Source organism: Rhinolophus sinicus, chromosome 16 (assembly GCF_057876585.1).
Source record: "Rhinolophus sinicus isolate RSI-liver-muscle chromosome 16, RSI-T2T, whole genome shotgun sequence".
Taxonomy (NCBI): Eukaryota; Metazoa; Chordata; class Mammalia; order Chiroptera; family Rhinolophidae; genus Rhinolophus; species Rhinolophus sinicus.
Genome location: NC_142516.1, coordinates 41,697,003 through 41,710,197, shown reverse-complemented (window position 1 = coordinate 41,710,197; position 13,195 = coordinate 41,697,003). Strand labels below are relative to the sequence as shown.

At 32.4% G+C, this 13,195-nt stretch overlaps 1 protein-coding gene across 3 annotated transcripts in view; it reads left to right on the top strand.

The window, feature by feature from the left end:
- VPS13A (vacuolar protein sorting 13 homolog A) overlaps positions 1–13,195 on the top strand; it is a 194,261-nt gene that overhangs the window by 58,851 nt on the left and 122,215 nt on the right. For all 3 annotated transcript variants that reach the window (XM_019736649.3, XM_019736650.3, XM_019736651.3), the window contains exon 23: positions 7,926–8,064. In XM_019736649.3, coding sequence (XP_019592208.2) covers positions 7,926–8,064 — 139 coding nt within the window. The remainder of the gene's footprint in view (positions 1–7,925; positions 8,065–13,195) is intronic.

Below are 13,195 nucleotides of genomic sequence, written 5' to 3'. Positions count from 1 at the left end.
CATAGAAGCATGTTGAATTTTTCAAATGCTTTTTCTTCATCAAGTGAGATGATCATGTGTTTTATTTTTCTTTGTTCTACTAAGGTGGTGTATTATATTTACCTATTTTCATACGTTGAGCTATCCTTGCATCCCAGGAAAAGTCTGACTGGGTTTTGGTGTATAATCCTTTTAATGTGCTGTTGAATTTTGTTTGCAGGTATTTTATTGAGGATTTTTGCATCAATTTTCATAAGAAATATTGCTCTATAGTTATTTTGTAGTGTTTTTGTCTGGCTTTAGTGTCAAAATAATGCTGATTTCAGAATGAATTAGGAAGTATTCCTTTCTCTTAAATTTTTTGGAAGAGTTTGAGAAGGATTTGTGTTATACTTTTTAAAATGTTTGGTAGAATTCACCAGTGATGCTATCTGATCATGGATTTTTTTTGTTGTTGGGAGATTTTTGATTACTGATTCAATCACCATGCTAGTTATAGGTCTCTCCAGATTTTCTGTGTCTTTTTGGTGTTTTTTTTTTTTACAATTTAGTTTTGATAGGTTTCTGTTTCTGGGAATTTCTCTACTTCATCTAAATTATTCAATTTGTTGGTGTAAAACTGTCCATAGTACTTTCTTACAGTCTTTCTTATTTCTATAGAATTGGTAGTAATGTCCCCACTTTCATTTCTGATTTCAATTATTTTTCCTCAGTCTAGAGATAAAGGGCCTTCAATTTTGTTGATGTTTTTTGAAGAACCACCTCTTGATTTTGTTGATTTTCTCTATTATTTTTTAATCTACTTTGTTTCTTTCTGCTCTAATCTTTATTCCCTTTCATTGAGTTTTGAATTGGTTTGCTCTTCTAGTTCCTTGAGGTATAAAGATAAGTTGTTGATTTATTTCTTCTTGATTAATGTGTTTACAGCTATAAATTTCCCTCAGCATGGCTTTTGCTGCATCCTGTATATTTTGGTACATTGTTTTTATTTTCGCTTGTCTCAAGATATTTTCTCATTTCTCTGTGATTTCTTCTTTGACCCATTGTTTAACAGTGAGTGTGTTGTTTGATTTGTGAATTTTACATTTTTCTTCCGGTATTGATTTTCTGGTTCCATTCCTTGTTATTGGAAAGGATGCTTTCTATTATTTCAATCTTTTAAAATATTTTGACATTTATTTGTGACCTAACATAATGACTTATCCTGGAGAATATTCTATGTGCACTTAGGAAAAATGTGTATTCTGGTGTTGGGGTATAGGAGCGTGTCTACATATGTCTCTTTGGTTCAACTTGTCGATAGTGTTGTTCTAGTTCTCTGTTTATTGATGTTCTTTTTGGTTGGTCTACCAGTTATTGAAAGTGAAGTATTAAAGTCTCATGTTATTGTAGATATAGTTTTCTCAATTCTGTGTTTGACTCATATTTTTCAGCTCTGATATTTATTGCATGTATGTTTGTAATCGTTATATCTCCTTGAAGTGACATTTTTGTCATTGTAAAATGTCCTTCTTTGTCTCTTTTAACAGGTTTTGACTTATGGTCTATTTTGACTGATAATTATTATAGCCATTTTTGCTTTCTTTTGTTTATGTGCATGGACTATCTTTCAGACTGTTGGAATAACTTTCAAATTATTTGTGTACTGAAGTCTCAAGTGAGTCTCTTGCTTGTACAGGAGCTTTTTTATTTTAATCCATTCTGTCAATTTATAATTTTGATTCGGAAGTTTAAACCATTTACACTTAAAGGAAATAGGGAAGGACTTTTGTCATTTTGTTACTTACTTTCTGTATGTCTTAATAGCTTTTTGTCCTTTATGTCTTCCCTTACTGCCTTTGTGTTTAGTTCATTTTTTTGTTGTTACATAGTTTGATATCCTTTTCTTTTCCATATGTGCATATTCTATAGAAATTTTCTTATTATTTATCAGGGAAATTGCATACAACATTGTAAAATTATAACAGTATTTAAAATTGATACCAATTTTAATTGCACAGAAAACTCTACCTTTTTACTCCTCCATTCCCTTCATTCTATGGTACTGATGTCACGAATTATATATTAATATATTGTGTACCTATTAACAAAGATTTATATTTTTATGCATTTGATTTTTAAATTCTACAGAAAATCAAAAGTGGAGTTACACTCTAAACTATAATACTTGATTTTATATTTATCATGTATTTATCTTTACCTAGATGTTTTATTGGTAGCTGAAGCTTTCAGCCCAGGATCCTAAGTAGAGAAGTCTGTTGAACTGTTTAGATGATTTAGTCCTAAATAGTTTTAGACTGTAGCTAGTACCCCTTTCACCTCTTTCCACCACTACTTTTTCTCTTCCTTGCAAACATTCAAACTTCTGTCAGAACTATTTTAAAATTATGCTATGTGAAATAAGTCAGACAGAAAAAGTCAAGAACCATATGACTTCACTCATATGTGGGATTTAAAACTGAAAGCAACAAAGGAACATGACAAAGAAACAAAAACTCAGGCACAGACAGCAGTTTAGTGGTTACCAGAGAGTAAGGGGGAAGGAGAGATTATAGAAGAGTTTGTAAAGGGGGTCAACTATCGGGTGATGGAAGGAGTACTGACTCTGGGTGGTAAACACAATGTGATATATAGATGATGTATTATAGAAATGTACATTTGAAACCTATGTAGTTTTACTAACCATTGTCACCCCAATACATTTAATTAAAAAAAAAGGTAACCAAAGACACATCTAAAATCTACCAATCAGTTTCAAAGAAATTGTTGGTAGAGATTCAACAAAAGAATACTCACATAGTAGTAGTGCTGAAAGGTTTGTGCCTCCATTATAGAAAGAAGGATAGAGGGAAGTAGTTACATTCTGGCCTTCCTACATGCTGTGCTATATACCAGGTTCCAACTACTTAATATTCTCGCCATGTGAAAGGGAGAGACCTAAGAGAAACCTACACCTTACTTTGTGGCCTTTTAAATTATAATGACTCTTTCCACTAGCAAACATTATACAGCATATTAATTCTTATTCTCCTAGACTTTCTTCTTCTAGAAAATCTAACTGCATTCTGAGAATTTTAAGGCAGAGGAATGTCAGCAATCTCATTGAGGTAGAAGGAAAGAAAGCCATTCTACACATTTTGTTGTTGTTTTATAACCCAGCATAAGGTATAGTTTGATTTTAAGTGCAAGTCTTAGGTTCTTTGGTTCCTCCTCAAGTTTCCTCCTGCCAATTAGCTGTTGTCTGGTATTTCTTGTAAAGTTTGTCAGTATGTGATAAGCACAAAGATGTAAGTGATTTACTGGGGTAAATGTATATGTATGAATTGATCTATTTTTCAGTATTTTTTTTATTACTTTCTATTTGGTACCTATAATAGAATCTAGGAAATTATGGGATGCCGGACAAAAAGTGATATTACTGATGGAAGTAATACTTACTTACCTTGCTTTCGATTCTTCTTTTAGTATATGATTAGGGAGAATTTACGTCCTGTAATGAAAGGAGTATGTGTACTTGTATCAGTCATTAAAATAGCTGATTAAAATGTCTAGATAGATAGATAGATAGAGGAATGCAAGGTCACGTGAAATTAATTTAGTGTAACAGTCAGCAAACGTTTTTTGTAAAGGGCCAGATAATACATACTGTAAGCTTCAAGTCCATCCTGTTTCTGTCACAACTACTCAACTCTGCTGTTTAGCATGAAAGCAGCCATAAACAGTACATAATGAATGGGCGTGGCTGTGTTCCAGTAATACTTTATTTACAAAAATAACCAGCAGGCTGGATTAACTAACCCATGACCATAGTTTGCCAGCTTCTGGTGCAGTCCGTTATAGCCAAATATGACCAGTGAAAGGGAAAAGACACCAGGGAAGCCATTTTAACTAGTATTCTATTGATACTAAAATGGCTATAGCTTGAGACCAGAGAAGTGTACCAAAAATAATCACAGGCAGAAACTATAATGATTTAGAAAGATGAAATTTGAGAAGTGTTTGATAGCAATTTTTAAAGTTGTAAACAGTATAAATATTATATAAAATCCTGGAACTCTACAAATATCAGCCAGTTTTGTGTATTTTTGTGTGTTTTTGTTTGTTTTTAAGTTTGAGCTTAGAAAGTTGAAGGCAAATAAAAGGAAGCACTCTATTTGGGAGGTAGCATTTTGGTGCCTATCATTTTTAGGTTGTACGGGCATATTTAAAGAAATTGAAAAGAAGTTTAGATACATTTATGAGACTAATCCATAATAGGTTCTTAAGTTAAACTAGTATGTATGAGATTAATTACAAATATTTAGGCTGTTGGAAGTAAAAGAAAGCTTACAGTTTTTTCTAGGAATTCAGATATATTTTTAGAATGATAAGCGTAATATGGTAGCCAGTGTGCATGAATTGAAAAAGTAAGTTTTAGGAAAAGTATAGGGATAAAAATGGTGAATGAAAATTTACTCTCTTTTTGATGTCTATCTCTTATTTTTTAAATACTTTATTTATTTTAGAGAAATTTTAGGGTCACAGAAAACGGATAGGAAGATACAGTGATTTCCCATATACGCCCTGCATTTACCCAGGCACAGCTTGCCGCATTAACATCCCCCACCAGAGCGGTGCGTTTGTTACAATTGACGAACTTACATGAACACATCATAATCACCCAAAATCCATAGTTTACATTGCAATTCACTCTTGGTGTGGTACATTCTGTGGGTTTGGACAAATGTGTAATGACACGTATCCATCTTTATGGTATCGTGTAGAGTATATCACATAAAGTATTTTCAATGCCCTAAAAATTTTTTGTTATCCACCTATTCATTCCTCTACCACCCTGTGGCAAACACCTTTTTACTGTGTCCGTAGTTTTGTCTTTTCAGAATATCATGTAGTTGGAATCACACAATATGTAGCCTTTTCTGATTGGCATTTTCCACATAATATGCATTTAAGGTTCTTCCATGTCTTTTCATGACTTCATAGCTCATTTCTTTTTCGTGCTGAATAATAATATTCCATTGTCTACCACAGTTTGTTTATTCATTCACCTACTGACAGACATCTTGGTTGCTTCCAGATTTTGGCAATGAAGTTAGAATATAAAGTTTATGTGGATAAGTTTTATTCATATAAAATTATGAGTAAAGATGCTATAAACATTTGTGTGCAGGTTTTTGGGGGGGCATAAGTTTCACCTTTTTTGGGTAAAGACCAAAGAGTGCAATTCCTGGATCATATGGTAAGACTATGTTTACTTCTGTGAGAAAGTACTAGACTTCCTCCAGAATGGCTGTACCCTTTTGCATTAACAATAGCAATGAATGAGAGTTCTTGCTGTTTGTTCCACATCATTGCCATTATTTGATTTTATCAGCAGTCTCGATTTTGGTCATTCTAATAAGTATGGCATGGTGTTTCATTGTTATTTTTTTTTATGTTTTATTTTTTATTTGTTTTTTAAGGGGAACAGGACTTTATTGGGGAACAGTGTGTACTTCAGGACTTTTTTCCAAGTCAAGTTGTTGTCCTTTCAATCTTAGTTGTGGAGGGTTCTGTTCAGCTTCAAGTTGTTGTCCTTTCAGTCTTAGTTGTGGAGGGCGCAGCTCAGCTCCAGGTCCAGTTGCCATTTTCTAGTTGCAGGGGGCACAGCCCACCATCCCTTGCGGGAGTTGAACCGGCAACCTTGTGGTTGAGAGGACATGCTCCAACCAACTGAGCCATCTGGAAGCTCAGCGGCAGCTCAGCTCAAGGTGCCGTGTTCAATTTTAGTTGCAGGGGGCGCTGCCCACCATCCCTTGCGGGGGTCGAGGAATTGAACTGGCAACCTTGTGGTTGAGAGCCCACTGGCCCATGTGGGAATCGAACCGGCAGCCTCCGGAGTTAGGAGCACGGAGCTCTAACCGCCTGAGCCACCGGGCTGGCCCCTCATTGTTATTTTAATTTGTATTTTCCTGATGATATATGATGTGGAACATTGTCATCTGTATATCTTCTTTGATGAGGTATCTGTCAAGATCTTTGTTCCATTTTTCAATTGATGGTTTATATTATTGAGTTCTAAGAATTCTTTGTATATTTTTGGATAACAGTCCTTTATGAGATGTGTATTTTGCAAATGCTTTCATTCCATTTGTGGCTTGTCTTTTGATTCTCTTGACATTGTAGAGCAGAAGTTTTACTTTTAATGAAGTCCAGCTTATCAATTGTTTTTTCGTGACTTGTGCCTTTGTATCTAAAAAGTCCTGGCCATACCTAAGGTCATCTAGGTTTTCTTGAATTTATCTTTTCGGAGTGTTTGTAGTTTTGCATTTTACATTTAGGTCTGTGATCCATTTTGAATTTTTATGCAGGGTATAAGATCTGTTGTCTAGATTCATTTTCTTGCGTGTGGATTCCCGTTATTATTGTGGTACCATTTGTTGAAGAGAATGTCTTTGCTTCATTGTATTGCTTTTTCTCCTTTGTCCCACATCAGTTGATTATGTTTATGGAGTCTATTCCTGGGCTCTCTATTCTGGTCCATTCATCTTTTTGTTTATTCTTTCACCAATATCAGAGTCTTACTTACTGTAGCTGTACAGCAAGTCTTGAACTCAGAGAGTGCCAATCCTCCAACCTTGTTCGTCTCTTTAATGTTATGTTGGTATTCTGGGTCTTTTGCCTCTCCATATAAATTTTAGAATTATTTTGTTAGTATCCATTAAATAATTTTCTGGGATTTTGTGATTGCATTGAATCTGTAGATCAGTTTGAGAAGAACTGACATCTTGTCAATATCGAGTCTTTCTTTTCATGAATATGGAATATCTCTTTCGTTTATGTAGTTTGATTTCGTTCATCAGAGTTTCACAGTATTTCACATGTAGATCTTGTATGTATTTTGTTAGATTTATACCTAAGTATTTCTTTTTGGTTGCTAATATAAATAGTATTATGTTTTTAATTTGAAATTCCAGTTCCATTGTTGGTATATTGAAAAGGGATTGACTATTTTGTATTAACTTTGTATCTGTCAGCCTTATAATAATGGCTTACTAGTTTCAGGAGGGTTTTTTGTTTGTTTTTATTCATTGGGTTTTCTATATAGATGATCATTTCATCAGCAAACAAAGACAGTTTTGTGTTTTCTTTAATCCGTATGCCTTTTATATCCTTTTTGTCTTATTTCATTCACAAGGACTTTCAGTACAATCTTGAAAAGGGGTAGTGAGAGGGACATCTTTGCTTTGTACCTAATCTTAGTGGGAAAACGTTGAATTTCTTACCACTGAGTGTGGTGTTAGCTGTAGGTTTTTTGAACATATTCTTTATCAAATGGAGGAAGTTCTCCTTTATTTTAGTTTACTGAGAGTTTTATATTTTTTATCATTAATATGTGTTAGATTTTGTCTTATGCATCTATTTATATGATTGCATGATTTTTTCCTTTTCAGTTAGATCTGATTTTTCAACATGATTTTAGATGTATAACCTCTTGGACAAGTTATTTGAACTTACTAAGCCTTATTTTCATGATAGGAACCATGTACATACAGGAATTTATACGAAATGGAACAGAAATAGGTTGTCTGCCTTGTAGGTTGTGAGGACTATTTATGGTGATGCATATGAAGTGCTTTTCTTAATACCTACCATGTCATAAACACTTGATAAATAGTTATTGTCAACTGTTCTTTGTAAATAATAGAGGGATAAATAAATGTAATAACATTAGAAAGTAAGCTTCTGAAAAATGAGGTTAGTTCATCCAATGAGACTGGTCAGTAAGGTAAAATGTAAATATGACTGGCAATTATGGGATAATTTGTGTATCGACAATGGATAATTTTAGTGCAAAAATCACATTTTATTAATTTTGGATAATTTACTGGAACAGTCATCTTTTTAATTAATACACTTAACTCAATGAAAGTTGCTTTATAATGATTCCTGTCTTTTTGAAACAGATTCAAGATTTTTGGAAGGTTACCACTGATTTCTTTACGAATCTCAGATAAAAAACTGCAAGGGATTTTGGAATTGATTGAAAGCATTCCAAAACCCACACCTGCAACTGAAGTCAATGCCCCTGTCAAATCATTTCAGGTAATGTTATTTACAAAATTAATAAAAGCACGAATTTAAAAAAATTACAAGTAGTATTTGTAATAACCACAGAAATTTTCGGTAAAGCAACTGAATTCATTTTGAATAGACCTTTAAAAAATAACATTTTAAAAGAGAAAATAATGAAGTAATAAAAGGTGCACATACTGTGTTTTCCCGAAAAGAAGACCTAGCCGGCCAATCAGCTCTAATGCGTCTTTTGGAGCAAAAATTATATAAGACCAGGTTTTATTTTACAATAATAATAGTAGTTATAATCATATAATATAATATAAAAGAAGACCAAGTGTTATTTTACAATAATAATAGTAATTATAATCATATAAGACTAGGTCTTATTTTACAATAATAGTAATAATTATAATTATATAATATAATATACCATAAGACAGGGTCTTATATTAATTTTTGTACCAAAAGACGCATTAGAGCTGATTGTCTAGCGAGGTCTTATTTTTGGGAGAACAGGGTAGCAAAGAAAGGTAAAAATAAGTTTACCTTTCTTCACTTCTCCATCCTTCAGTTTCTCTCCTCAATGGTAACACTATTACCCACTGCATCTCTAGTTTTCTGAAAATGTATCTGACATACGCTAGTACACACACATACAAACATATGCACCTCTGTGTGTATGTGTGTATGTGTGTGTACACATATATGTATGTGTGTGTGTATGTGTATGTGTATATATATATATTCTTAGAATTTACATGAGTGGTGTTGTATTTACTGTTTTGAATCTGTTCTTTTACCATTATTATCATATATTAAATATCTTAGAGATATTTTCATGTTAGCGCATACAGATCTACCTTATCTTTTTTTAATGATGATATAGTATTGAATTGAGTGTACCATCCTTTACCTAACATAATCCCCTTTTGATGGGTTTTCATATTGTTATGAGTGTTCATAGTTACAAAAATACTGCTTTGAACTTTCTTGTACATATATTTGGATATATTACCATGTTCCTTTTAAAAATCAGAGGCATACATAAAAAACGGCAGAGAATAACCATTTATATCTTCTTTTACTGACTTTATATAATGTGCCAGGCCACACATTTGGCAAAGGATTACTATATAAGTGTACCTATTATTTATGTTCAACTCCTAGCACACCTCTAGATTTTTGCATATTTTGTCTTTAATCCTGATCATAATCCAGCAAGTTAGGTATTATGGTCATTATTTTGCCTGGGAAATAGTCTTTTACAGAGGTTAAATATTTTGCCTACGATCATATAGCTTGCTAAACCAAATTTTGAATTCAGGTTTCTTTTTCTGCCTTTCTTTGAACACATCTACAGGTGATCTTCTTTCTGCTATTACCATGTTGCTTTCTATATAGATGACTTCCTAATCTGCAGGGATTCTGTTTTCTACTTTTTCCAATTTTCCAGAGAAAGTTCAGTACGAAACATTAGATCTCTACTAAGAGTTTTAATTTATGTTGAAATGGTTTTACAAGGTAGATAAAACGTATTTTTTCTAAAACAATGAATCACCCCTTTGTTGTTTTAGAAACAAAGTTTCAGTCACAAGTCTTAAATGTTTTAATACTGAAATATCTCTTGAACTTGGATGTTTCATTTGTCAGTGTTTACTTTGTGTATTTTAAAGTTGTTTTTTTGTTGTTGTTGAATACATATACATTTAGGATTGTTACTTAGCTTTGGTATATTCCTTTATCAGTATGTAATATCTCTCATTAACCCTAGTTATTTATATTCCTTTTTCTGAAGTCTACTTTGTCTGATATTAAAATAGCCACTGTAGCTTTCTTTTTTCTTGTTGCAGAATTATTTTTTATTGTTTGATTATTTTAAATTGAAGTGAAATTCACATAACATTAAATTCACATAACGTTTCAAAGTGTACTGCTTTGTTGACTTTAGTATATTCACAACGTTGTGCAACCTAGGTCTAAAACATCTTTATCATCCTAAAAGAAAACCCTGCTTCTATTAAAACAATCATTACCTATTCACTGTCCATCACACAAACCTCTAGTATCTACCTGTTTGCTTTCTTTTTTTCATATTTTCTTTTTTAAATTAGTTTTTATTTTTTAATTATAGTTGACATTCAATATTATATTAGTTTCAGGTGTACAGCATAGTGGTTAGACATTTATATAATATACAGAGTGATTCCCCGTAAGTTTAGTATCCACTTGGCACCACACATAGTTACTACAATATTATTGACTATTCCCTATGCTATACTTTATATTTTTGTAACTATTTTTTAACTACCAATTTGTATTTCTTAATCCCTTCACCTTTTTCACCCAGGCCCCCAACTCCCCCATCTGGCAACCATCACTTTGTTCTCTGCATCTATGGGTCTGTTTTCTTTTTGTTTATTTGTTCATTTGTTCTTTAGATTCCACATATGAGTAAAATCATGTGGTATTTGTCTTTCTCTGTCTGACTTATTTCACATAGCATAATACCCTCCAGGTCCATCCATGTTGTCACAAATGGTAAGATTTCATTCTTTTTTTATGGCCAAGTATTTAATAATATTCCAGTGTATATATGTACTACATCTTCTTTATCCAATTGTCTTTTCTTGTGTTTATTTTAAAAAATTTTATTAAATGTATTGGGGTGACATTGGTTAGTAAAATTATATAGGTTTCAAGTGTACCATTCTGTAATACATCATCTATATATAGCATTGTGTGTTCACCACCCAGTCAGTTCTCCTTCCATTGCCATATACTTGACCCCCTTTTTCCTCCTCCAACATCCCCAATCCCCTAAACTGTTGTCTGTATCTATGAGGTTTTATTTCTGTGTTTGTCTTGTTCATTTGTTGCTATCATTTTTATATCCCACATATGAGTGAGATCATGTGGTTCTTGACTTTCTGTCTGACTTATTTCGCTTAACATGATAATCTCAAGATCTATTCACATTGTTGCAAATGGCAGTATTTCATCTTTTCTTATGGCCAAATAATATTCCGTTCTGTGTATGTACCACATCTTCTTTATCCAGTCATCTATCGAAGGATACTTTGGTTGTTTCAGTGTTTTGGCCACCGTGAATAATGCTGTCATGAACATAGGGGTACATATATCTTTATAGGTAAATGCTTTTAGATTTTTGGGTAGATATCCAGAACAGGAATTGCTGGGTCATGTGGTAATTCCATTCTTAATTTTTTGAGGAACCTCCATACTGTTTTCAGTTGTGGCTGCACCAATTTCCATTCCCTCCAATAGTTCATTTTTCTCCACAATCATTCCAACACTTGTTATTACTTGTCTTGTTGATAACAGCCATTCTTACAGATGTGAGCTTGCATCTTATTGTGATTTTGTTTGTACTTCACTAATAACTAGTGAAATTGAGCATTTTCTCTTATTCATACATCTGGTGGCAGTTTGTATGTCTTCTTGGAGGAAGTGTCTGCTCATGTTCTCTGTCCAGTTTTTAATTGGATTGTTTGGTGTTTTTTTTTGGGTGTTGTATAAATTTTGGATATTAACCCCTTATCCAGATGTATCATTGGGTAATATCTTCTCCCAATCAGTAGGTTGTCTTTTCATTTTGTTGATGGTTACTGTCATGTTTTACAAGAATTTATTTTTTATGTTGAATCACCCTTGCTTTTCCTAGGGTAGGTTCTACTTGGTTATAGTGTATTACCCTTTTAACAGACTATTGGATTTGGTTTCTAGAATTTTGTTGTCTGGCTTTGTTATCAGGCCTAAGATACTGAGTTAGGAATGTTTTCTCTGATTTTTTGAAGAGTTTGAGAAGGAAGGTTTTAATTCTTTTTCAAATGTTGGTAAAATTCACTAGTGAAGCCTTCTGACTTGACTTTCTTGGGAGGATTTTGATTACTGATTCAATCTCTTGTTAAGAGTCTGTTCAGATTTTCTGTTTCTTCTTGAGTCAGTTTAGGTAATCCGTATCTTTCTTGGAATTCATCCATTTAGTCTAGTTTATCCAATTTGTTAGCATACAATTGTTCATAGTAGTTTCTATAATTATTTTTATTTTTGTAATGTTTGTGCTAATGACTTCAATTTGATTTCTGATTTTAGTTATTTGTGCTTTTTCTTTTAGTTTAGCTGAAGTTTTGTCAGTTTTGTTGATCTCGTCAAAGAACCAACTTTTGGTTTTGTTCTATTTATGTTCAGATTTCATTTATTTTTGCTATAATCTTTGTATTTCTTTACCTTTGCTAGCTTTTGGTTTAATTTGATCTTAATTTCTAGCTCCTTGAGTATAAAGTGAGGTTATTGATTTGAAATCTTTCCTCTATTTTAATGTATGCTTATTTATAGCAATAAATTTCCCTTTGAGCTCTTAAAGGTATCCCTTAAATTTTCATGTCTTTTGATTTTTTCATCTCAAAATAATTTGTAATTTCTCTTGTGATGTTTTTTTTTTTTTTTGACAGATTGATTTTTTAAAAGTATTTTGTTCAATTTCTATATGTTTCTAACTTTTACAGTTTTCCTTCTGTTAGTGATTTCTGGCTTGTTTCCATTGTAGTTAGAGAAGATACTTTATATGGTTTCACTTTTAAAAATTTTGTACACTTGTTTTGTGACACATGGTCTATACTGTTAAATGTTCTTCATGTAAGTGAGAAGAATGTATATTCTGCTGTTGGGTGAAATGTTCTATATATGATTGTTACTAATATATTTAGGTGGTATATAGTGTTCAATTCATTTTCCTTATTGATCTTCTGTATAGATGTTCTATCCTTTATTGAAAGTGAGATATTGAAGTCTGGAACTATTTGTAAAACTTTGTTTTTCTTATTTTGTCAATGTTTTCTTTGCATACTTTGGGACTCTATTGTTGGGTGTATAATTATTACATCTTCCTAATGAGTTATTCCTTTTACTATTTATGGTGACATTTTTGTCCTTTGTTAACATTTGCATGTAAAGTCTTTTGTTTGAAATGAGTATAACTACCTGTGTTTTGATTGTGATTTTCATAGAATATCTTTTTTCATCTTTTTACTTTCTGTGTATTTGAATCTAAAGTCTGTTATAGACAGCATGTACGTAGGTGGATCATATATATTTTTTTAACCCATTTTGCTAGCCTGTGCCTTTTGATTGGATGGTT